This window comes from Bubalus bubalis, chromosome 20 (assembly GCF_019923935.1).
Source record: "Bubalus bubalis isolate 160015118507 breed Murrah chromosome 20, NDDB_SH_1, whole genome shotgun sequence".
In the NCBI taxonomy this organism is placed as follows: domain Eukaryota; kingdom Metazoa; phylum Chordata; class Mammalia; order Artiodactyla; family Bovidae; genus Bubalus; species Bubalus bubalis.
In genome coordinates, this window is record NC_059176.1 from 63552513 (window position 1) to 63578246 (window position 25734).

Sequence of the window (25734 nt, forward strand, 5' to 3'; positions counted from 1 at the left end):
ATTTGCAGTTGACATATTACTTATTCAAAATCCTAAAGCCTCTACCAAAATAAAAGTTAGATTTAATTAACAAATTCAGTGAAGTTCCAGGATACAAAAGAAACAATATTGTTTCTATATGCTAACAATGAGTTATCTGAAAAAGAAATAAAATGATGCCACTTAAAAGCATCAAAAACAATGAAATACTTATGAATAAATTTAACCAAAGAAATGAAATATCTCTACACTGAAAACTACAAGATATAGATAAAAGAAAATGAAGGAGATACAAATTAAGGAAAAACTATCCTGTACTCATGGATTGAAGATTTAACATTATTTAAAGCTATCTATAGATTCAACAGTCTCTTATCAAGATTTCAATGGCACTTTTCACAGAATTGGAGAAAAACTAAACAGTACTAAAAATTATACAGAGCCACAAAAGACTCTGAAGAACCAAAGCAATCCTGAGAAAGAAGTACAAAGTAGGCAGCATCACATTTTCTGATTACAAGCTATGTAGCTATAGTTATCAAAACAGTATGGTAATGACATTAAAACCACACACCAATGGAACAGAATCAAGAGCCCAGAAATAAACCCATTCATATAGAGTCAAGCAATATTTCACAAGGGAGCCAAGAATAATCAATGGAGAAAAAAACAGTCTTTTTGACAGCAGGGCTGGGGAAATTGAATATTCACATGCAAAGAATGAAAGTAGATGCCTATCTTACACCACTCACAAAAATTAACTTGAAATCAATTAAAGACTTGACTCAAAGACTAGAAACCATAAAACTACTAGAAAATAACAGGCAGTAAGCTCCATGACATCAGTGTTTGCAATTTTTTTTGGATATGACACTTAAAGCACAAACAACAAGATAAAAAAATAAATGGGACTACATCAAAGTAAAAAGCTTCTGCACAGCAAAAGAAACCATTAACAAAATGAAAAGATAACCTATGTAATGGGAGAAAAATATTTGTAAACCATGTATCTGATAAGGGGTTAATATCTAAAATGTATAAAGAACTTGTAACTCAACAGCAAAAAAAAAAAAAAAAAAAAAAAAAAATTATAATGGGCAAAGAACCTGAATAGACATTTCTCCAATGAAGAGAGATATGAAAGGTCAACACATACATGAAAACCTATCTCCATCACTAACCATCAGGGAGGTACAAATCAAAGCCACAATGATACCACCTCATACCAGTTAGAATGTCTATCGTCAAAAAGACAAGATATAATAAGTGCTGACAAGGTTGTGGAGAAAAGGGAAACCCTGTGTACTATTGGTGAGATTACAGATTGGTACAGCCACTATGGAAAACAAATAGACGTTCCTCAAAAATTAAAAAATGGAACTACAACATGATCCAGCAATTCCACTTCTGGGAATATATCTGAAGAAAATAAAAACACTATGTCAAAGAGGTATCTGCACCTCCATGTTCAGAGCAGCATTCATTTACAATAGCCAAGACATGGAAACAACGTAAGTGTCCACTGAGGGATGAATGGATAAAGAAATTGTGATACATAAACATACACTGGAATGTTTTTCAGCTATTAAAAAGATGGAAATCCTGCCATTTGGAACAACACAGATGGATCTTAACAGCATTACATTAAGTGAAATAAGTCAGAGAAAGACAAATACTGTATGATCTCACTTATACATGAAATCTAAAAAAAAAAAAAAAAAAAACGCAAAGAAAAGAAACCCAAACTCATAGAAAGAGATCAGGTTTGTAGCTACCAAGGCAGAGAGTGAGGTCAGTGGGGAAATTGGAAGATGTGGTCAAAAGGTATAAACTTCCAGTTATGAGAAGTATTACAAAAGTAATAATGTACAACTTGATGACTATAGTTGACACCTGTTATATGGTATATATCAAAGTTGTTAAGAAAAGAAATCCTGAGTTCTCATCACAAGAGGAAAAAACCATGGTTTTTTTTTTTTATTTCTTTTTTTTGTATCTACATGAGATGATGGATGTTAACTAAACTCGTAATCATTTCACAACATATCTGTCAAATCATTATGCTGTACATCTCAAACTCATATAGTGCTGTATGTCAATTATATCTCAATGAAACTGGGAAAAAATGTTAAAATCCCCTCTATGAGCCATCATCTTAGGGCCCATGTTATTCTCCCTCATTTAGGCATTCACAGAGGCAAAGTAAAGAACTAAATTCCTGAGGAAGGACTGTGTCATGGCTGTGATTGGGTAGACCTGCTCTGGGTGACCCTAAGGCATCTGCTTCGTCTCTGCATCCTTGCCTTCCCAGATGGGAGTATCCTTTGCCTGATGATAGATTCCCTAGACTTCTGCAATATTAAGCACAACAGTTCAATCAAAAGAACTGGAGACTATCTAACAAGTCTAATTATTTCTTTACAACATAACTCCCAAAACACACTACAAATGCAGTAAAACATACAGAAAGTGAGCTCCATGGTATCTTTTATGTATACCTAAAACAATTTTAAAGCATGTCATGTAGCCAATCAATGAGACTGTGTTTGTTAACACTTGTTCTCCACCTATTGGGGTAACCGTGGGCACAATCCTTGGGCAGGCCTCACCTCTTGGACACAGACAACTCCATTTTCTCCAGCATCATCCCACATCTTTTAATTCTGAATTACCAATTCCCAAATTAAAAGGGAGGAATCAATTTTCCTTCACAGAAGAAATTATTTTATTCCACTTGAAAAAAGGACACAGTTCTTTGCCTGGCAAAAGTAATTTTCTCATGAGCCTGCATCCTGCCTTTTGAAATTAATGGTGACAAAATGTTAGAGAAACCTGTGGTCCTTGGGCACAGCACACAAACATTTGACTAGAAAGGCATTTATATGATCAAAACATTTCCTGTAGCAATGATTCACAAGTTCACTTTAAGACCAGTTTGACTTTGAAGAAAACATTTAGTTTTATGATTTAAATCTGCTAATTGAACCCAGGACAAAACAGTTTTTCACATGATTGATTGAGAGGAGAAATTGAAAACCCATCTCAAGTACTCATCCACCACATTCCCCTTTTCTTACATGAGCTCTTTTAAACTGATCTCTAGGCCAAAGGTGTCAAATGCCTTAAACTTGCCCAAAGCTCAGCGTTTGTTCATCATGTTTTTCTCCCTGGAGGCAGACCTTTCCAAGGCTCAGCCACCCTGGCCAATTTCCACTCCTCCATGGGACCAAGGCAGGCTCCTACCCTCACCCCAATCACCCTTGTCACAACAGCAAGGCCTCAGAGGCCAACCAGGCCCTCCACGAGCTTCCAAACTTAACGCCGCTGTTGCCATGTTAGAGAAGATGGGCAAACCTCAGGCATCTCTTTTTATGGTCTTCCACAGCAAGGGTCACCTCTAGGCTCTACAGTAAGTGTTCGGTATTTTAACATCATGAGCTACATTGTATTCACCCAAAGAAAGGTGACTGAGTCCTAATCCTGTTCTACGACTCTAGAAGTCCTAAGAACAGGATCAAGGAAGCAGAGCAAGTACATTCATTCTCCCTGCACCACTTTGCCAGGAGCATACAAGGGCCAGCAGATGCTGGGCTGGTGACTGCTCAGCCTTAGAAATGTCACGTGTTGGGACCTGGGTGATAAGGCACTCATCTTTCTCCCTATACCTACTCCACTCGATACAGATCAGAACGAGCTCCTTCCAAGGATGCTGACTTGGGGAATCCAGTTAGCAATCACTATGGAAAAGGTCCTCAGGTGAAACTGGGCCATGGCCTTCAAATGTTCCGGCCAGAAGTGCCGGCTATGCCATGAAGAGCTTAAAATGTGCCTCTGTGTCAGATTAAGGAGCTCTAAAATTATGAGGAACAGAACTGCTACTTACTCAATACTACAGCAGTTTAGATTTAGGGCTTTCAAAATTCTAGACATGACATAAAAAAGCTATCTGGGTGTAAATGTGAAGCAGGGCTTGTTACAACTCTAATGTATCACGCCCTGAAACAGGGTGGCATCTCATTATTGCATACCGTTTTTGCCGGGGAGATATACAAAACATCGTTTTTCAGAGCCAGTCATCCCTCCACAATAGGCAGGGGACAAAGCAACACACAGATAGACAAAGCTGACACCAGGGTCTCCCATACGCAGGTCCATCTGCCAAGGCATTCATCTCCCTCCAAGCATGTCCAACTTGAGGGCCTACAGTGCTATTGTGAAGACACACAAGTCCAGTCCACTAAATGCCTTCAAGGAGCAGCATTGCCATGTGCAAACGTCTCTCCTGTCGCTTTTCTCTGGATGTAAAAGAGGTTGAGAATGCTGATGTTTTGGCTCCCACAGGCTTTGATGAGTCCACTCCCCATGATGAATGTGACTGAGAACATGAGGGTGACTTCTGAAATCTGTCCATACGTCACAGGAAAAAAAAAAAAGCAGCATGCTAAGATACGGCCAACATCAGCAGAAGCCCAAGTGCTATAGCTGGCCTGGTTCCTTAGAAACAAGAGCTAGCTCCCCCCGTGGGTGGTCTGACTGAACTGGCTGTCTGAAGAGGGGATGGTTGGCATTGGAATTGCTAATCTGGGGGCTTGCCCTGGAACTGCATTCCCTGCCATGGAGCCATTAGGGATAGCAGTTGTATTCAAGATACTAGGGGTCTCACTAGTAGCTTGTATTTTAAAATAGACCAAATAAAACACTGGTAAAACAACTCCAATTAGAAGCATGATAAAAACAGCATTCCACCACTGAATTCCACAGTCTGCACCATTTGTTGGTATCTTCGGAGGAGCAGGAAGCAGTGGCTGACTGGACGTCTCTATGGAGTAACTTTCACTCAAAAAGATTTCTGATTGAACTGCATGTTCAATACTCTGATCAATGCCCTTAAAGAAATCCGTCAGTGAGCTAGGTGAGGCACTGGCATTGACAGCTGCTCTGTCTGGGTCTGGCTGCTCCTCGAAGGTCACTCTGGTCTCTGAGGATGAGTTCAGGAGGGGTCTAAGTTCTTTGTGGGTCTCTGTTAGGATGCCGTGGTTTTTCACTGGAATCTTAATAGATTTTAAAGCATATAGGTCTTGTTCTCTGATGAAGTTGTTGACTTTCTTGATATCTGCGACCTAGGGAAGCCATGGAGACAAACATCACAAAATACGTAAAGCTGTTTAAAACTAATATCCAAAAAGTGGCACTTAACCTTCCTGGGTGATGGTCCACACTCACATCACTTAAGAATCTGACGAACACTCGAAAACTGTAACTATACACAAAATTGAGTTCAGGCTGAATAACTGTTTTTTGGCTTTAACTCGGCCTTAATGTACAGCTTAGTCGTCAAATTTTTGTATAGACTTACAAACTGGAGCAACTCAAGATCAGTTTTGGAAAAGAATCTATTGTTTATTTGTTTAAAGTGTGCCTTCAATAAAAAGCCTTAAGGTGAAACACTTCATGGTAAAAGAGGTTGTAGCCCTTTCTGCATTTAACTTTTTAGGCAACAGTGCCCCTGTCTGGCTGATTTCTCTCCTGCATCAGAATTTAATTTAGTAGCCGCAGTAGATATCAGCATTCAGCAAACAGAAAGCCTTAGCCAGCTCTACCGACACTAGGACCTAGTTCATCTGTAACAACTTCTTAAAAGGTGTGCTCTCATGATTCTACTATGTTTTCCTTTCCAGATGTACTATATGGCCTATAAACTTATTTTTAAAATAAAAGCAATCTAGAGTTAATTCAGTTTGAGGCTTTCAGAACACTTTTTATAACTAGAAACATGCACAGAGTATGCATCAAGTTGGAAACTACAGACTGACACCTTCCATTTCAATATTGTGACTTGAGAAAGGAACATGACCTGAGTTTTAAAGACTCACAACAAAGTTTATGACAAAGTCATAACAAACTCCCCTCATACTCAAACTTTACGATTTAAAAAGTAGGGGGAAATGTTAAGTCAAAGACAAATCCTCCCTCAAGTGATTGTTTGAAAACTTACCAAAAGCATCAGAGATAGATTCTAAGGTTTTAACTCCTAAGTCCATTTAAACTAGAATGTAAATAGTCAACAGACTTCATTCAAATCAATCATCTTCATTAATTATTTAGCAATTGCTTTTTACCATTTAATTGTATTGCTGTATATCTTGTAACTTAAGATACTTGAGATATTTTTGTCTTTGATCCTAATAAGCTAACATCAAACTTATTTACTTCAAATAGGAAAACTGATCACTTATTAGATAAATTATAGAGTTCTTTTGGATTTGTTAAACATCAGCATTCCAAGAAGCCCACTGCGTCTACTCAAGTCTTTGTAGGAAAGGATTCAATTTTTAGCCCTTGCTCTATAAACCATTTAGTATGCCTACAGAAGCTGATTATTAGGATCAAATAAAAATCTCAGTACGATTTAGAGACCATTATGAGTCCCAGGGGGCTTTCCACATTGCTCAGTGGTAAAGAATCCGCCTGCCAATGCAGGAGATGCAGGTTTGATCCCTGGGTCAGGAGGATCCCTGGAGTAGAAAATGGCAACCCACTCTAGTATTCTTGCCTGGAGAATCCCATGGACAGGGGAGGCTACATGGCGACAGTCCATGGGGTCACAAAGAATTGGACATGACTTAGCAACTGAGCAGGCTTGCATGAGTCCCTGGAGACCAGTTTAATACCCTGGGAAACAACAGTCCCACACAACATGTTGAGTCATTTGATCCCTGTTAGATAAATGAGAGACCCTTCAAGGAAAAAAGGATTTTTTAAACAAGTAGCTTATATAGCCTTGGAGAGAGCCATAGAAAATAGTAGCACAGTGCTAGCAAAATGAAATAGTTAGAATCTAGGAGAAAATGCAACAATTCAATAAATACTCTCCTACTTACTTTGCCATTGTTAATCACTCTGAACGCTAAAAACATAATTAAAGAGAGAAACAGGGTTATATAGATACACAGCATACAAAGGATAGATCATGCAGTTCTGAAAGAAAGAAGGCAAAAATTTACCAAATAAGCTACAGTTAGCAAGAAAGGTTTAAAAACAGAAAAGTAGCACAAAAAAAAAAAAAAGCACACCAAAGAAATTTTGGATAAACTCTGCCTGGCATCTCTGGCCCCATTATGCATTAAATAAAATGTGCTCAAAAGAAAAAAAGGTTTCAGAATTTCAGTTTGGAAGGACAAGGAAGACCAGAAGTACTGTGCAGAGAGGGAACTGTCCCATCACCTGAAATTCCTAATTCCCTTTCTCTGTGATGAACAGGTCATTCCACTTGCCCTCCATCTCTAGCTAGATAGGAGTGTCCTTTACTCTAGAACAGGCTTCTCCCAACCAATTCTGGGGGTCAGGAAGAGGTATGAAGGGTCCCCACCCTTCAGTGAGTGCCTCTGTTCCTCTTAACACAGGGCCAAGCGGCAGGTGGCGCCTTCTCCTGTGGGGTTTCTTACTTTGCAGCCATACTGAAGAGCGAGCTTGTTGAGGCTGTCCCCCTGGGTCAGCTCCCGCTGCAGCAGCACCACATCCCCTGCTCCTGGCCGGTGAGGGTGGTGGGCACCCTTCTTCTGGCCCTCCTTGCCCCGGGGCCGCAGGGCCACTCGGTGGGATTCTTCCTCAGAGGAGTCCTCGGAGTCCTCAACACCATTCTCAAACATGTAAACGTGGCTGGTCCGAGTCCTACAGACCACAGCTGGGCTTTGGAAGGTCTTGGTTATCACCTCCTTCTGCCTCATTTCCTTAACTGAAAACCAAACCCCAAGGTTAATTCCACACAAGGCATATTCATTCCTCTGGGACTGCAATGAAGATAAATGTCTTCTTCTTGTTAGATATGACTTCTTTCCCTAAAATAAATACTCAACACATACTCATGACATGTGTTGAATATTTTGTGCACAAAAATATCAAAATGTATTTATGTTGGCTGAGATGAAGGGAGAGATAGGCAAATAAATAATTTTTTCCTAATTACATATTTTTGAGCAAAAAAACAAGAATCCCCTTTCTTCTCCCTTTATTCCTCATCCATTGCTATGTCTCCCCAGAACCCAGAGATGTACAGAAATAACTTCTGTTTTTGGTCCTGGAGTAATAAAGCACCAGCTGGGATCACTGACGAGAGGTAAGGATTGCTCTCAACTTCCTTCCTTGCACTAAGACTCTTAAACTCAGAACCTTTTACCAAAAAATTATTGCTCAATTCTTCAAGCATTCCAAAGTACTTTTACTTAAGGTCAAGACTAAGAACATTTGCTTAGAAGAATTATGAGACTAAATACTCTGATCTTGAAACGGCTTGCATTATGTAACAAGTGAGGCAAGTTAAGGGGAAGATTTCTGTCAAACTAAGGAATTCGTCCGGTTTCTCACAGCTCCCTTGGCCTTCAGAACCTTCCCAAGTCTGGTTTTTATTTTCACTTCCAGACAAGTGCAGAAGCCACAATTCAGCCTTTTCGCTCTCCAAGTGGCTCCAATGAACTTCCAAAATGAAATCTCAAAACCGGGAACGACAGCCTGAAACAATTGGCACTGGGTTTCTTGGGAGCCAGAAGAGGTACGGCCCCCTAGGAACAGCGGGGCCGCGGAGCGACCCCTCCCTGGCCCCAGCCCCCTCCCCGCACTCTGGAGCCCCCGCCGGCTCTCCGGATGTCCGAGGGTCACCCGCGGCGGCCGGGGCTCGAGCGGACCTTCCCGTCGGAGCTCAGCGCCTGCAAGAAGCCCCAGGGCCTCCATTTCCCTCGGAGCTCCTTCCGCGAAAGGACGGGGGACCCCCAAACAGGAGCTATCTAAGAAAAAGCCGGGAGCAGCCCATCCTCTGCTCAGACCGTCGGAGTCCCAACGTTCCACAGAGGCACGACCTCCGACCTCCACCCCAGAAACCTCCGGCCAGCCCTGGACAGTCTGGGTCGCGGCACCTCCAGCTGCAGGAGGGTGACCTCAGAGTCTCAGGAGTGGCGGCTGGCTACCCAGACTACAAGCGGGGCGATGTCACTGCCCCGAATTAGAACCGTCGCCCCCCTCCAGCAGGCCCGGTACCTCAGCATCCGGGATCCACCGAGACCCGCCGCCGCCGCGCCTGCCGATTGGCTGCGGAAATCAGCTGGTGTCTGGGGGCGGGAACGGCGAGGTAGCCAATGAAATCAGTGATGGGCGGCTCCGGCGGTGCGGAGAGGTCGGCACTGGACCTGCGAATCCCAGGGGCGGGGCCGAGGCCGGCGGCTGGGCGGGGCCCAGGTGAAGCCCCAGGACGGAATCTCGCCACACCCGCCTGACAGTGGGTGCCGCATTCCCTGGCCGGTCCTGTCTTCTGTCTCTCCCAGCTCTCCGCTGAGCCTCCGCGCTCTCACCCCCTGTCTGTCTGTGATATGTAACGACAGCTCGGGTACCTAGTAGAGGGTAGCTGAGGCCTCCGGCCAAGAAGAAGCCCCAGGGGATCTGCGTGGGAGGGTGAGGGGTCTCCGCAGCCTGGGCCTTCTGTGGTCTGAACACAGGAGTTTGCTCCGCCGCGCCCCGCCCAAAAGGATAAAAAAGAAAAGTCCACCGGTGTAACACAGCGAACTGCGCAAACAATGACCAAAGAAACATAATTTATCAAGTGTCACATGGTGGAGGGCTTTCTCCATGATACAGTGAATGTTGGCAATTTGATCTCTGGTTCTTCTGCCTTTTCTAAATCCAGCTTGAACATCTGGAAGTTCATGGTTCATGTACTGTTGAAGCCTGGCTTGGAGAATTTTGAGCATTACTTTGCTAGCATGTGAGATGAGTGCAATTGTGCAGTAGTTTGAACATTCTTTGTCATTGCCTTTCTTTGGGATTGGAACGAAAACTGACCTTTTCCAATCTTGTGGCCACTGCTGAGTTTTCCAAATTTGCTGACATATTGAATGCAGCATTTTAACAGCATCATCTTTTAGGATTTGAAATAGCTCATCTGGAATTCCATCACCTCCACCGACTTAGTTCATAGTTTATGCTTCCTAAGGGAGACTCGCCCAAAGGTGCACAGTAGGTTAGCAGTAACTTTGAGGCACTATGGAAAATGCACGGAGACCTACACCAGTTCTGCATTTACCAGCTGTGCAACCGTGATCTTTCTGTAAGCTTTTTGGGCCTTGGTCCCCTCTTTCCTGATAGCAGGGCTTCCCTGATAGCTCAGTTGGTAAAGAATTCGCCTGCAATGCATGAGACCCTTGTTTAATTCCTGGGTTGGGAAGATTCCCCTGGAGAAGAGGTAGGCTACCCACTCCAGTATTTTGACCTGGAGAATTCCATAGATTACACAGTCTATGGGGTCACAAAGAGTTGGGCACAACTGAGCTACTTTCACTTCACTTCCCCTCTTGTACTGTGTTGTTCCCTATGCCCAGGATGGCCATACATTCCTTCTGCCTGGAATAATTACAGGTTATGCCTGTTGTCTCCACTAGTTTTGTTTGTAGTGATACTTTCTAAGGCCCACTTGACTTCACATTCCAGGATGTCTGGCTCTAGGTGAGTGATCACACCATCGTGATTCTCTGGGTCGTGAAGATCTTTTTTTGTACAGTTTTTCTGTGTATTCTTGCCACCTCTTCTTAATATCTTCTGCTTCTGTTAGGTCCATACCATTTCTGTCCTTTATTGAGCCCATCTTTGCATGAAATGTTCCCTTGGTATCTCTGATTTTCTTGAAGAGATCTTTAGTGTTTCCCATTCTATTGTTTTCCTCTATTTCTTTGCATTGATCGCTGAAGAAGGCTTTCTGATCTCTTCTTGCTATTCTTTGGCACTCTGCATTCAGATGCTTAAATCTTTCCTTTTCTCCTTTGCTTTTTGCTTCTCTTCTTTTCACAGCTATTTGTAAGGCCTCCCCAGACAGCCATTTTGCTTTTTTGCATTTCTTTTCCATAGGGATGGTCTTGATCCCTGTCTCCTGTACCATGTCACGAACCTCATTCCATAGTTCATCAGGCACTCTATCAGATCTAGGCTCTTAAATCTATTTCTCACTTCCACTGTATAATCATAAGGGATTTGATTTAGGTCATACCTGAATGGTCTAACTCCAGTACTTTGGCCACCTCATGTGAAGAGTTGACTCATTGGAAAAGACTCTGATGCTGGGAGGGATTGGGGGCAGGAGGAGAAGGGGACAACAGAGGATGAAATGTCTGGATGGCGTCACTGACTCGATGGACGTGAGTCTGAGTGAACTCCGGGAGATGGTGATGGACAGGGAGGCCTTGCGTGCTGCGATTCATGGGGTCGCAAAGAGTCGGACACGACTAAGCGACTGAACTGAACTGAACTGATGCCTGTTTTCTCAACACAATTATCATTAACACCCCTTCCCTTCTCACAGTGTCTGGACACTCTGCCCCTGTGTCAGTTTTCAAGGCACATGCTCTCCACCTACCCCTGGCGGCCACTGCTAGTTCATCACAGAGGCTCAGACAACTGTTAGGCATCAGCATAGAACATCCAGGACAGCCAGGACCAATAGAGCGATACTGTCAGAGGAGGTGAAGTTGGCTTGCCATCCCTACTTTGTGGAATTGGGTGTTCTTGATCTGGTTTTTTAGGTTGTGGTTTCTCTAGTGGCACAAGAAAATCCATGGGTTGTTGTGGCTCAGTCTCCTATCCACAAACTGGAAAAATCAAAGCCTCTTGATTTCTTCCACATGTTGTAAAGTCATTTTTAGAAATGAAGCCCTTGGGAGAAACATGGCAATGAGTATTAAAGCTCACACCTACAAAGATGTTACCAACTTTAGGAATTCAGAGGAAAGTGGTAGAAAAAAGGCTTAAGAAATAGATTGCATTTGGTACAGCAAAAAAACATTATTAAAAAGTTAAAAGGCATGTGATGAATTGGTAAAAAAAATCTGTAGTCTTTGATATGTTAATATATTGAATATATAAAAGACATTCATATCTTAATAAGAAAATACAAACAGTCCATGAATAATGATGTAAACAATTTGTTAAAGAAATACGTATAGAAAAAGGGGGTGTCAACTTTACAGATAGTCAATCAGTGGAAACTCAAATAGCTGCAACACCCTGAAAAACTCAAACCTCAAAGGCTTCTGTGGTGTGTGGTTGCACAGGCAGGGATAGTGGACTCTCAGGCAGGCCCTGCTGGTAGGAATGTCCACTGGGACATTTGTGAAAGTGAAGGTGCTAGTTGCTCAGTTGTGTCTGACTCTTTGTGACCCATGGACTGTAGCCTGCCAGACTCCTCTGTCCATGGAATTCTCCAGGCAAGAATACTGGAGTGGATTGCCATTCCGTTCTCCAGCGGGTCTTCCTGACCCAGGGATGGAACATAAGACATTTGTAGCAATAGTTTTTAAGATGTTCATATTCCTTGATTCTGCCTCCTATAATATACCAAGGAAATAATTATGACCCATAAAAAGATTTGTTGTACTACTGTTCTTAGTGGTGAGAAATGGGAGGGGGACCCAAAAAAGTCCAATAGAAGAGGATTAGGTTGAATTCATTTAGCTCATTTATGAAATAGAATTAAGTATGTACAAGCATTTAAAATACTCTCATAGAATCATAGTTAAAGACATGGAAGGGTGGTTATAAATAAAAATCTCTATAAAACAAAGTAAGGGACAAATCCGCACAGCATCACCCTACATCCATCTGAGGCTGTAAAACAGAATGTTCCTGTAGTTCTTGTTTTTGTGCATTTGCATGTTTAAACTTGTCTCTGCTCCACACATTTGCTCCTGTAATGAGGAGGTGGTGGACCTGCCGAATAGTGGTTGAAGCCACAGGAGCTCAAGTCAATTGCCTAACTTTTAATCTAGACCCATCCTTTAGGATTTGTTGGAAAATTCTGTGACCTCCACAAGCCTCAGCTTTCTTATGTATACAATAAGATCTGAAAAAGAATATATGCATATACGTATGTGTGTATGTATATATATATATTTATATATAATGAAATCACTTTACGGTACCCCTCAAGCAAACACAACATTGTAAATCAATAATGTTCCAAAATAAAATAAAATAAATAGGATCTAAGACAGACGTTGCTGTTCTCCAGGTGCCTGGCATACAGTAAGCATTCCATAAATGTAGTTTTCATTGTTACCAAGGAGAAAACCATAAAGGCATAAAAGTAATTTTTCATTAAAAATGCATTCCCACTCTAACTTACATAGCTGGAGGTGGTTTGATCTGGGGACAGGTGTTTTAGGTGAGTTTAAGTCTATTTGTCAACAGCTTTATTTGTGTCAGATTTGATTGTCCCTGGGGGCCAGGGTGTGGGGCAAGTGAAAGTGAAAGTCACTCAGTTGTGTCTGACTCTTTGCGACCCTGTGGGCTGTGCCTGCTGGGCTCCTATGTCCATGGAATTCTCCAGGCAAGTCAACTGGAGTAGGTAGCCTTTCCTTGCTCCAGGGGATCTTCCCAACCTAGGGATCGAACCCAGGTCTCCCGCGTTGTAGGCGGATTCTTTACCGTCTGAGCCACCAGGGAGTATTAGGCTGCACACTGGAGCCTGATGAGCCAGGCAGGCTGTCGCGGGCAGTATCTTCGGGGTCAGTGATCTCAGACTCGGGAGTGCCTGTGAAGGCCACGCCTAGCCCCAGCTCTCAGATTACCACAGGCTGGCTTCTCCCTGGGGCTGCTCTGTCAGCTCCAACTTGGCAGGGAATTCACTCTCCAGTTTTAGTTTCCCAGAAGAGCAACTCCCACAAGACCTCAGTGTATACAGTAGGGTGTTTAAAATTTCATAGGCACATCTTAACACTTCTCAGGAGCAAAACTCCAGTACTCCTCCATCCTAACCATTTCCCAATCAGCCTGCTTTCTTTCTGCCAACCTTTAAACTCAGCTCAAACTCCCGTGGGTGTTCCTGGGAGTTATGCACAGGGTCAGAGGGCCTATTTAACACTTCCATGGTTCCCGTCTCCTCCCAGTCCCCTGGGATTGGATGGGAGACAGACCTCCTTTGTAATTTTTATATGACTTACATGGCAAAATCATACTATATTAGATACATTAAGGTAGAGAAAACATTAAAATCAACTTCACCTTTTAGCTATTTTTTTTTAATGTGACTACTAGAAAATTTAAAATGGTACCCAGTTCACCTTATATTCTTATTGGCCACTGCAGTGCCTGAAATCCAGTGTTTAGAGCCGTGCCTTTGTCTGCAGGCCACCATGTTCACTAAAGGACCCCAGTTAACATGCAGGTGTCCTGATCATCTGGGGCTTCCAGGTGGTTCAGCAGTAAAGAATCCACCTGCCAATGCAGGAGATATGGGTTTGATCCCTGGGTTGAGAAGATTCCCTGGAGGAGGAAATGGCAACCCACTCCAGTATACTTGCCTGGAGAATCCCATGGACAGAGGAGCCTGGTGGGTTACAGTCCATGGAGGTCACAAAGAGTCAGCCATGACTGAGCATATATGTACATCAGTCCTGACCATTTGAGTCAAGTCCAAGCTTGGTCAGAAAGTCAACAGTAGAGGAGGATTGAAGGAAGGCAGGGATCGTTCCCTTCCTCCCCAGGCACTCCAACCAGGACCCTTTAACCTGAAGTCCCATACAGGTGGTGGGCTGGGAGCAGCAAGGCTAGCTAGAAGGTAGGCAGTCTCACAGATGAAGACTCAGGGGAGCTGTGCCAGAGGAAGCTCCAGGAGGAAGGTGCACTCAGTGATATTTCAGACAGTAGAGGGAGAATGGGCCACCCAAAAGGAACAGGGGCCCAGGGCCTCCAAGACAGGTGAAGGAGGGCCCTGGACTCCTCAGCCCAGCATCCTGCCCAGAAGCGTCCTCATGGTGCCTGGTGGGACCACCAGGCTTTTCTGCCTGGAGGGACTTTTTGGCTGATGTTCTCTGTTACTGCAGGTCAGGGCACAAACCTGTGAAATTGCAGGCACCTTTTGTAATGCCACTCTGCTAGGACTCGTGGGCTACAAAAGCTTTGATTACATGCATGAGTGTGTCAGGCCCCTCAGCAGTACTCTTGTTGCCTCCAAACAGACTTCAAACTAATGCACCCTGTATGTACAAAGTAAGTGCTTAAAACCAGGTTGTAAACATCTTAACCCCAGAATTAGAAGCCGGGGGGCTCAGAAAACGTTTGTGTAACTGACTTGAATAGGTACTTGGCTAATGCTCCTGAACCCCATCGACTGCTGCATCTTGAACTATTTCATCATCATTTCCAGCCTCACATCCTTTTAGGAACAATGGGCCTCTGTATCATCAGGATTTAACCAAGAAGCGACTCAGAGTATTAATGCTGGAGGGACCTGCATGCAGGGATTGGGGTCATTGATGATGGATATACAAGCTGGGGACATTAGCCACCATGTTGCAGCCACCATCCCCCTCTCCTGGGGGCCATTGTGAAGAGGTGCTGTCGTGGGAGCCCAGGAAACCACAGGCGCTTACTCAGTGGGAGCCAGAACCTTGGAAGAGATGAAAGTGCTAGGGAGCTACCTTATGAGCAGTGAGGGAGAGCTGAACAATATCCTCAAAATTTTAAAGAGAAATGGTTTTCAATCTAGAATGTTTAGACTCAGCAAAACCTATCAGTGAACTGAGAAGATGAAATAGAAGTATTTTTGAATATATAGGATCACTCAGAGTTAACCTCCCATATACCATTTCTTAAGATGCCACTGAATGATCTTTTACTCTAAAAACAAAGGAGTAAAAACAAGAAAGTGATGAAAAGGCATCCGCAAAACAGAGACTACATCACAGAAGGAAGGGCAGTGGTGAAGGTGTGTGTAAGGTGAGCGGGGAGGGTGTCACCCACTCTAGATCAAAGAAAGGCAGATAAATCTGAATGTATTGAAAGTGGGAGAGGGGATTAGATTATTGTTAAAAAAAATAGACAACTAAATATATGTTTGAAAAATTCAACAATTATGATTCAAAACAACCCACAGAAACTAGAGCAAGATGCAAAATTACAAGTGTTATATGGCATGACTCAGTTGTAAGGAGTGGGCTGATCCAACCCAGTCATAGCTCTGCCTGGCAGGTAGATGAGGAGGGTCTCTGTGGTAAGGTGGGGCACAGAGCCCCCCCTCTCCTCATTGCACAACCTCAACTGCCGTGTGTGGCACACAGAAGGAAGGTGACATGAAGAGACTCGGGGAGAAAACAGCCAAACACAAACCACAGGCAGGGGCCTGAAACAGACTCTTCACTTATGGCCCTCAGAAAGAACCAGCCCTGCTGACCTAAGAACTGTAGCCTCTAGAACTATGGGAAAATAAATTTCTGTTGTTTCAACCACCCAGTATGTGGTACTTTATTACAGCAGCCCTAGAAAACTGATGCACGATATGAGTACAAGTATTTCTCATCTTCTAAACTGGGAAGTTGCTGTAGACTGAACGATTGTGTTGCCCCCAGATTCATATGCAGAAACCTTAATCCCTGATATGACGGTATTCAGAGACGGGGCCTTTGGGAGGTGATTAGGCCGTGAAGTGAAGCTTTCATGAATGGAATTAGTGTCCTTAGAAGAAGAGACTGGAGAAAGAGGATCTCTCTCTAACATGTGAGGATAACAGCAAGAAGACATCTGCGTGCACACCAGGAACTGAACTTGGACTTCCCAGCCCCCAGGACTTCAGGGGACCTTGAGGGATCTGTTCCAGGACCCTCTCCATGGTTTGTTTTCTCCCTGCATCTCTTCACATCATCTTCCTTCTGTGTGCATCTGCCTTTGGGTCCAAATGTCAGTTGTTTAAACCTCCCAGCCTATGGTTTTTTGTTGCAGCAGTCTGAGCTAATATACCAGCCCAGGACCTGCCCCATGACGGTTGCCCATTGCATCATGGCAGCATGCCAGAGGTTACTAAGTACTTCAGCTCCCACCAGTGATGGGGTCTTCCTTGCTGGCCAGCAGGTGACCCAGCTCCAAAACTCCAGGAAAAGAGACTCACCAAAATCTTGAAGGAGTTGTTCCCAGAGGAAATGAACTTACCACGCAAATCCAGTGAGCCCAAGTGGCACAAGGAATGAATAGACAGTAGTGGATGCTATGGACCCCTGGTCAGGGTGGCTCACAGCGGAGTTTCACTTTGGGAATTGCTGAAGGTTAAGTCCCATCCTAGGGGAATCCAGGTGACTGGTTAGTATGGGGGTAAGACAGGCTGGGACCTGGGACCTGGGTCCTGGAACCCTCTGCTGTAGTGTTTGCACCAGGACAAACATCTCCTCAAGCAACAACAAAATAAAACTACTTGTTATTGCTGTTCAGTCATGTCTGACTCTTTGTGACCCCACAGACTGCAGCACCCCAAGCGTCTCTGTCCTTCACTGTCTTCTGGAGTTTTCTCAGACTAATGTCCATTGAGTCAGTGATGCCATCCAACCATCTCATTCTGTCATCCACTTCTCCTTTTGCCTTCAATCTCTCCCAGAATCAGGGTCTTTTCCAATGAGTCAGCTCTTCATATCAGGTGGCCAACATACTGGAGTTTCAGCTTCAACATCAGTCCTTCCAATGAATATTTCTTTAGGATTGACTGGTTTGATCTCCTTGCAGGCCAAGGGACTATCAAGTCTTCTTCAGCGCAATTTGAAAGCATCAATTCTTCAGCATTCAGCCTTCTTTATGATCCAACTCTTATATCCATACATGACTACTGCAAAAATCATAGCTTTGGCTATATGGACCTTTGTTGGCAAAGTGATGTCTCTGCTTTTTAATACATGGTCTAAGTTGGTCATAGCTTTCCTTCCAAGGAGCAAGTGTCTTAAATTCATGGCAGCAGTCATCATCCACAGTGATTTTGGAGTCCAAGAAAAGAAAATCTGTCATGGTTTGCATTTTCCCCCCTTGTATTTGCCATGAAATGATGGGGCTGGATGCCATGATCTTATTTTTTTGAATGTTGAGTTTTAAGCCAAGTTTTCCACTCTCCTCTTTCACCTTCATCAAGAGACTCTTTAGCTCCTCTTCACTTTCTGCCATTAGAGTGGTATCATCTGCATATCTGAGGTTGTCGATATTTTTCCTGACAATCTTGACTCTAGCTTGTGATTCATCCAGCCTAGCATTTTGCATGATGTACTCTGTATAGAAGTTAAACGAGCAGAGTGACAATGTACCACCTTGTTGTACTCCTTTCCCAATTCTGAACCAGTCAGTTGCTCCATATCCAGTTCTAACTGTTGCTTCTTGACTTGAATACAGGTTTCTCAGGAGACAGGCAAGGTGGTCTGGTATTCCCATCTCCTTCAGAATTTGCCACAGTTTGTTGTGATTCGCACAGTCAAAGGCTTTAGCATAATCAATGAAGCAGAAGTAGATGTTTTTCTGGAATTCCCTTGCTTTCTCCATGATCCAACAAATGTAAAGGACTTAAAATAACTATGTGCATGCACAATTGGGGCAAATTATGAACAAGATACAAAAATACCAAAAACACAGCTACCACTTTTGAAGAGCTGGGAGGAAAAGCAGGTACTGTGCATGCGCCTGGGTAGAGCACCACGAAGGGGACAGGCAGATTACCTAAGCCACCCCTCTGGTCCAACCTGTGGACCACCCCTACACTCACCCCAGGTAAAGAGCCTGCTTGCCCCGCTCAGTGAGCAAGCAAGGGAACATCTTGTTCTCACTCACTCCTGCTGCACATGAGTCCCAGTAAAGCTTTACTTGAATTTGTGGTCTGACCTCTTATCAATTCATTTTGATGAAGGAGGTCAAGAATCCTGGCCAGTAACAGAGGTACAAAGGCCTGTTTCCTGAGCTCAATTCTGGGCAGCACTAAAAAGCCTATCTAGTTCCAGCCCTTTGTGGTTTGTCAGTGGCTTCCCTCATGAGGTAGTTCCCAAGGGCATTTCCCAAACTCTCCTGTTCACTAGTCTCGGCAATGGAGTCTATTTCCCAGGGAATCAAACTGAGATAATGCTATTTGAGGTGTGAATGAACCATAATTCATCCAACCATCTCCCTGTCAATGGCATTCACTTTGTCTCCTATTTTCCCAATATACAGTTAAAATCTTGCAAATATAGCTCTATGTACATATGTATTCCTTTATTACTCTGAGTTAGATTGGCAGGAATGGGATTGCTGGATATATATATCGATTTAATTTTACTAGGTATTACCAGGATGCTTTGCAAATATGCCACAACCATTCACATTTCAGCAACAACCTTCAGAGAAACCCTTTCCCTGCATCTTTGCCGACAATACACAATAACACTTATTTTTTAAATCAATCTGATGGTTATAAAGTGAAATATTATTTCATATATATTTTTATAATTACTACATTTACGAATTACAAGTTTGAGCACTTTTATAAAAGCAAATATTTTAAAAAGCAATTTATTTGGCTGCATTGGGTCTCAGTTGCAGCACACGGGGTCCTTGCATCATGCAAGATCTTTCCATGCGGCACATGGACTCAGTAGTTGCAGTGTGTGGGCTTAGTTGCCTTGCGGCATGTGAGATCTTAGTTTCCTGCCCAGGGGTCAAACCTGTGTTCCCTGCATTGGAAGGCAGATTCTTAAGCACTGGACTACCAGGGAAGTCCCGTGCACATTTTAATGTTAGTCATTTAAATTTGTTCCTCTATAAATTGCTGTGTTGGTTGGGTTAGTTTCAGCTGCTTACAGCAGAAAACCTCCCCAAATAACAGAAGCTTAAACTGGATGGAAGCTTATGTGTCTCCTGTAAAAGGATTCTGGAAGTTGGAAGTACAGGGTTGGTATCATGGCTTTGCTAACTTTTCAGTATCTTCCAGGGCTCTGTTTTGCTCTCTCCACAATGGCTGTGGTCCTCAGCCCCTGTTCCAAAATAGCTGCTGATGCACCAAACATTCATATTCTCATTCTAAGCAGCAGGAAAGAGGCAGGCACAAAAAGGGACACATACCCTCTCTTTAAGGCGATTTCCTGGACATAACACACAATTCACCTGTTTGCATATATTGATTCAGAACTCAGTCCAGTGGCTACACCTTGTTGCAAGGAAGGTTGGGAAATTTAGTTTTTGAGTTACCACCTTGAATAAAATCAGAATTTCATTACTGAGAAAGATGGAGATTAAGGGAATGGTAATTGGAGTAAGCAACTAGAAGTGTCTGCTGTAATTGCCTTCTTTTTGCCAATATTTTTCCATTTGTCCTTTTGCCTTTTTTGCATGTCAATACTGTATTAGGTTGAACTATATGAAATTTGTTAATATTTTTCTGTTTTGACCAATGAAAACAGCAAGTTCATATGATTCACCTTAGTAGATATGAACCCTTTGCCTTTTTAGCATGGCAAAACTTTTTTTGCCACAGTTGATATTTGTATACCAGATGTTTGTGGTCCTTTTTGCCAATCAAAAGTTTTTAATTTCTGTATCATCAGATGTGACTTTGTTGTAGCTTCTGGGTTGCCTGTTTTGGCAGATAAATTTTCATGTAGATTTAATCTCTATTGAATCTAGTATTTTATTAATACTAAGATTAATCTCTATTAATCTTAGTATTTTCTTCTAAGATTTGCATTGTATTACTTTCTCTTTTACAGTTAAATCTTTCATTGTTCTGGAATTAATTTTTGTGTATGATGTAAAATAAGGTCCAATCTGATAGTCCTCATCTGGATGGCCAACTGTGCCAGAACCATTTATTAAGTAGCTCATCCTTTTCCTGCTGGGTTGAAATACCATCTTTGGTGAACATTAAAGGCATATGCACAATGCGATCTATTTGGAAATGTTTTCGGTAACATGAACTTTTAAACTTTATGACTTATTTGAAACAAATGAGCTTCCTGCCCGCCCTTTCTGCCTCTTCAAAGGTGGCTGGTGTGTGACTGGTGATGCTCTGGAGAAGGTCAAATACAAGGCAAGTGGCCAGCTTCTTAAGTCATCCACGTCTTTCTCTTTTCATAACCTGATTTAAATCCTTGGCCTGTGTCATAGATAGTTTTGCAACAGGCCAACATCAGTTTGTGTGATGAATGGCCCATTGATTCACATTCAAGTGAACCACACTCTAGCTTCCTTGCAATGCACCCCAGCAGCCACCCGGGGCTCCACTGTTAAAGGGTACATGGATTTTTTCAGTGTGTAGAGTGCTGCCTAAACTGCAGCAGTGGTCGTGAGCACCAGCTTCTTCCACCCTCAGCACAGCCACCTGAGACAGGCTCTGTTGCTATGATCTCCATTGTACAGATGAGGAAACTGAGACTTTAGATCACCCAGAGGCAGAACTGGATGTCTAACCACAGAGCCTGGGCAGTTAACGTCACACCTATTTTGCCTACTCACTGCAGACAGACAGACAGCAGGGACCCAGGCTCTGGTCTGAACTCAGGTCAGGCTGCTGTGTGGCAAAAGAAGGGCCAGAAGGGTTACATGGCGCTGAAAGAGACATTGACCTGGCTTCTTGCATCTGCTCTGTGGTGTGGAAGAGAAGTGGGAGAGGAAAAGAAATGGTGCCCATGGATACGCTTAGCTCAGGCCTGCATCATGTGTGGGAAGATGGCGGCCTGGATGTCCTGGGCTCCAGAGCATCAAACCACCCACTCTTGTTCCTCTGCTGAGAAGCCACTCTGCCACGTGCTCCCCAACGATGCTCTGTCCCATTGGGAGACACTTCTTAGGGGGCCCTCCCGATGTTGCACATCTGGTGAGCGGGGGCACCTATAGTCTTTGAGTCTGGACTATCTTTTCAGAGATGTTTATATAGTGAACAGTCTTGGAGGATGGACCTCGTGTTTTCCTCTATTGAGCAAGTGTAGATGTACTGTCCGGTACCACAGAGATGATTTCTCCCTCTGGGCAGGATTGCTTGAAGTCATTTTAAAAGAATGAGGATTGCTGAACTCAGGGTTCCTCAAAAGCGTTAGTCACTCAGTTGTGTACAACTCTTTGTGACCCCCATGGATGGTAGCCCTTCAGGCAAGAATACTGGAGTGGGTTGCCATTTCCTTCTCCAGGGGATCTTCCTGACCCAGGGATTGAACCTGGGTCTCCTGCATTGCAGGTAGATTCTTTACCATCTGAGCCACCACAGAAGCCCTCAGCTGTGATGTAAATCCACCAGATGCAAAGAAGCCAACTATACCCGCCTTGGCATCACCTCATGGAATTTGTGAGTACACTGGGTTGAATCATGTGCCTGCAAAAGACATATTCAAGTCCTAACCCCCAGTACCTGTGAATGTGACCTTATTTGGAAATAGGATCTTTGTCAGATCAGATCAGATCAGATCAGTCGCTCAGTTGTGTCCGACTCTTTGCGACCCCATGAATCGCAGCATGCCAGGCCTCCCTGTACATCACCAACTCCCGGAGTTCACTCAGACTCACGTCCATCGAGTCAGTGATGCCATCCAGCCATCTCATCCTCTGTCGTCCCCTGCTCCTCCTGCCCCCAATCCCTCCCAGCATCAGAGTCTTTTCCAATGAGTCAACTCTTCACACGAGGTGGCCAAAGTACTGGACTTTCAGCTTTAGCATCATTCCTTCCAAAGAAATCCCAAGGCTGATCTCCTTCAGAATGGACTGGTTGGATCTCCTTGCAGTCCAAGGGACTCTCAAGAGTCTTCTCCAACACCACAGTTCAAAAGCATCAATTCTTTGGTGCTCAGCCCTCTTCACAGTCCAACTCTCACATCCATACATGACCACAGGAAAAACCATAGCCTTGACTAGATGAACCTTTGTTGGCAAAGTAATGTCTCTGCTTTTGAATATGCTGTCTAGGTTGGTCATAACTTTCCTTCCAAGGAGTAAGCGTCTTTTAATTTCATGGCTGCAGTCACCATCTGTACTGATTTTGGAGCCCAGAAAAATAAAGTCTGACACTGTTTCCCCATCTATTTCCCATGAAGTGATGGGACCGGATGCCATGATCTTCATTTTCTGAATGTTGAACTTTAAGCCAACTTTTTCACTCTCCACTTTCACTTCCATCAAGAGGCTTTTTAGTTCCTCTTCACTTTCTGCCATGGTCTTTGTAGATGTGATCAATTTAAAATGGGGTCATACGGAATTAGGGTGGGCCCTAATTCCAATGACTGGTGTCCATATGAAGAGAGCCATGGAGGAGATGCAAAGGAAGAAAGCCAAGTGAAGACAGAGACAGAAATTGGTGTGACGCCACTCCAAGCCAAGGAGTAGCCAGTGAACTCCAGATGCTAGGATGCAGGCATGGAGCAGATTATTCCTCAGAGCCTCCAAGCAGGACTCAACCCTGCTGACCCCTTGATTTTGGACCTGTGGCTCCAGAACTATGAGAGAACTAATTTGTTGTTTTAAGCCACAAAGTTGGTGGTGATTTGTTGGGGCAGCCCTGGGAAACCAACACAGGAGAGCAAGAGGAATCGGTGCCGATAAGAAGTTTATGGTGCCACTGCACTGTGAGGAGCACAGCCCCTTTCCTCTGATCCAGGCTTGTGTCTTCGGGGAGCATCTATGTATTGTGGCAGTCTGCTTGTTAGCTTGCAAGTAGGGTGAAATCTCAGACTCTTCGTACATCTGGACAGTTTTTGTTAGGATGGGATGATGGAAGAGACAGAGCTCTCTGAAGACAGAGGACCAGGGCTTCTGAGGGCTGGGTGAGGGGACATGCAGAGGCTCCTTGGGGCCTGGTGAATGCTTTCCTCCAAATGGGTGAGGGATGAGGGAGTAAGGGCCCCCACTGTTCTACCTGTTGATGAATGTTTAGAGGCTGAGCAGTGAGGGGTAGGGGAGGAAGAAGCAGCTGGAATGGCGCTCTGCCTGTTGCTGACTCTCCTCTGGGAGTGAGGAGGATGGGAGGGGATCACAACACTGGAGCAGCTCCAGCCCCACGTCAGTGTGGTTATGACTGCTGAGTCAAGGAGTCTACAAAACTTAATAAGAGGGAACTTGCTATTCAGTGTTGAGCTTTGGGTGGACTCAATACAAGTTCCTTTAGCTGATCCTAGTCCAGTATTGGCCACTTGAACCTCAAAGTAAATGCAAAACCTTGTTAACTATACAGATTACTCTGTCCCTTTCTGCCCCCAACACCTCTCACTCTCTCCATTCTGACCTGAGCCACTTTAAGGAAAAAGCTGAGTATTCTGGGGAGCTTCACAGAAGAGAGAAACTCAAAGTTTTATGGCTGTATGGGATAAAGATGCTCAGGTCATCATACCTGATCTTGTGGGGGAAGGAGGTGCACATATTCCACTGATGGGATTTGGAGTCTTCCTCATTGTGGAAAATGGCTACCCTGGTGTGGCTCTGCCAACTGCCTTAAATTTAACTCATGCTGGAGGTGGCATCCCTTGCCAGACATCCCTAACCATGATTTGATGGATGTTCCTCTTCACCTTTGTCTCCTTTGTCTACATTAACAGTGAATGATGGCCCAGCTACTGCATTTCTGGGCAGTCATAGGTTAACTCAGCAGGCCTGGGTTGCCCAAACTCTGCACATTCCAAAGGTCTTCAGAATTGGCCCTTGACCAGCTCCTGGGGGTAACCTCTCAGCTCCTTGAATAACCTACCTAAAAAGAGTGTCTTTGATTACCAGGGACCTGGGGCTACACCTGACAGAGTTAGCAGTGTGATTTATGGTGGGGGCTTGGGCCGTGTTTTATCAGTTTGACCCCTGGCAGGTCGAGACATATTGAGTGCAGCACTTTCACAGCATCATCTTTCAGGATTTGAAATAGCTCAACTGGAATTCCATCACCTCCACTAGCTTTGTTCGTAGTTCTAAGGCCCACTTGACTTCACATTCCAGGATATCTGGCTCTAGGTGAGTGATCACACCATTGTGATTATCTTGGTCGTGAAGATCTTTTTTGTATAGTTATTCTGTGTATTCTTGCCACCTCTTCTTAATATCTTCTGCTTCTGTTAGGTCCATACCATTTCTGTCCTTTATTGAGCCCATCTTTGCATGAAATGTTCCCTTGGTATCTCTAATTTTCGTGGAGAGATCTCTAGTCTTTCATATTCTGTTGTTTTCCTCTATTTCTTTGCATTGATTGCTGAGGAAGAACTTTTAAAAATCTCTCCTTGCTATTCTTTGGAACTCTGCATTCAGATGCTTATATCTTTCTTTTTCTCCTTTGCTTTTCACTTCTCTTCTTTTCACAGCTATTTGTAAGGCCTCCCCAAACAGCCATTTTACTTTTTTGCATTTCTTTTCCATGGGGATGGTCTTGATCCCTGTCTCCTGTACAATGTCATGAACCTCAGTCCATAGTTCATCAGGCACTCTATCAGATCTAGGCCCTTAAATCTATTTCTCATTTCCACTGTATAATCATAAGGGATTTGATTTAGGTCATACCTGAATGGTCTAGTGGTTTTCCCTACTTGCTTCAATTTAAATCTGAATTTGGCAATAAGGAGTTCATGATCTGAGTCACAGTCAGCTCCCCGTCTTGTTTTTGCTGACTGTATAGAGCTTCTCCATCTTTGGCTGCAAAGAATATAATCAATCTGATTTTAGTGTTGATCATCTGTTGATGTCCATGTGTAGAGTCTTCTCTTGTGTTGTTGGAAGAAGGCGTTTGCTATGACCAGTGCATTCTCTTGGCAAACTCTATTAGCCTTTGCCCTGTTTCATTCTGTATTCCAAGGCCAAATTTTCCTGTTACCCCAGGTATCTCTTGACTTCCTACCTTTGCATTCCAGTCCCCTATAATGAAAAGGACATCTTTTTTGGGTGTCAGTTCTAAAAGATCTTGTAGGTCTTCATAGAACCATTCAACTTCAGCTTCTTCAGCATTACTGGTTGGGGCATAGGCTTGGATTACTGTGATACTGAATGATTTGCCTTGGA

At 43.7% G+C, this 25734-nt stretch overlaps 1 protein-coding gene across 2 annotated transcripts; it reads right to left on the bottom strand.

The window, feature by feature from the left end:
• Positions 1-1474: 1474 nt before the first annotated feature.
• Positions 1475-9076, bottom strand: LYSMD4 (LysM domain containing 4). Of its 2 annotated transcripts, none has more exons than XM_006049079.4 (3): positions 9010-9076; positions 7425-7714; positions 1475-5099 (listed from the first exon to the last, which is right to left on the bottom strand). In XM_006049079.4, exons 2-3 carry the CDS (start codon positions 7704-7706, stop codon positions 4488-4490), a joined length of 894 nt encoding a protein of 297 aa, XP_006049141.2. In that variant the 5' UTR covers positions 7707-7714; positions 9010-9076; the 3' UTR covers positions 1475-4487. The 2 variants fall into 2 exon arrangements, with proteins under 2 accessions (XP_006049141.2, XP_044788714.1); XM_044932779.1 differs by lacking the exon at positions 9010-9076 and adding an exon at positions 8661-9000 and having other exon boundaries at positions 4989-5099; positions 7349-7714.
• Positions 9077-25734: the final 16658 nt, after the last annotated feature.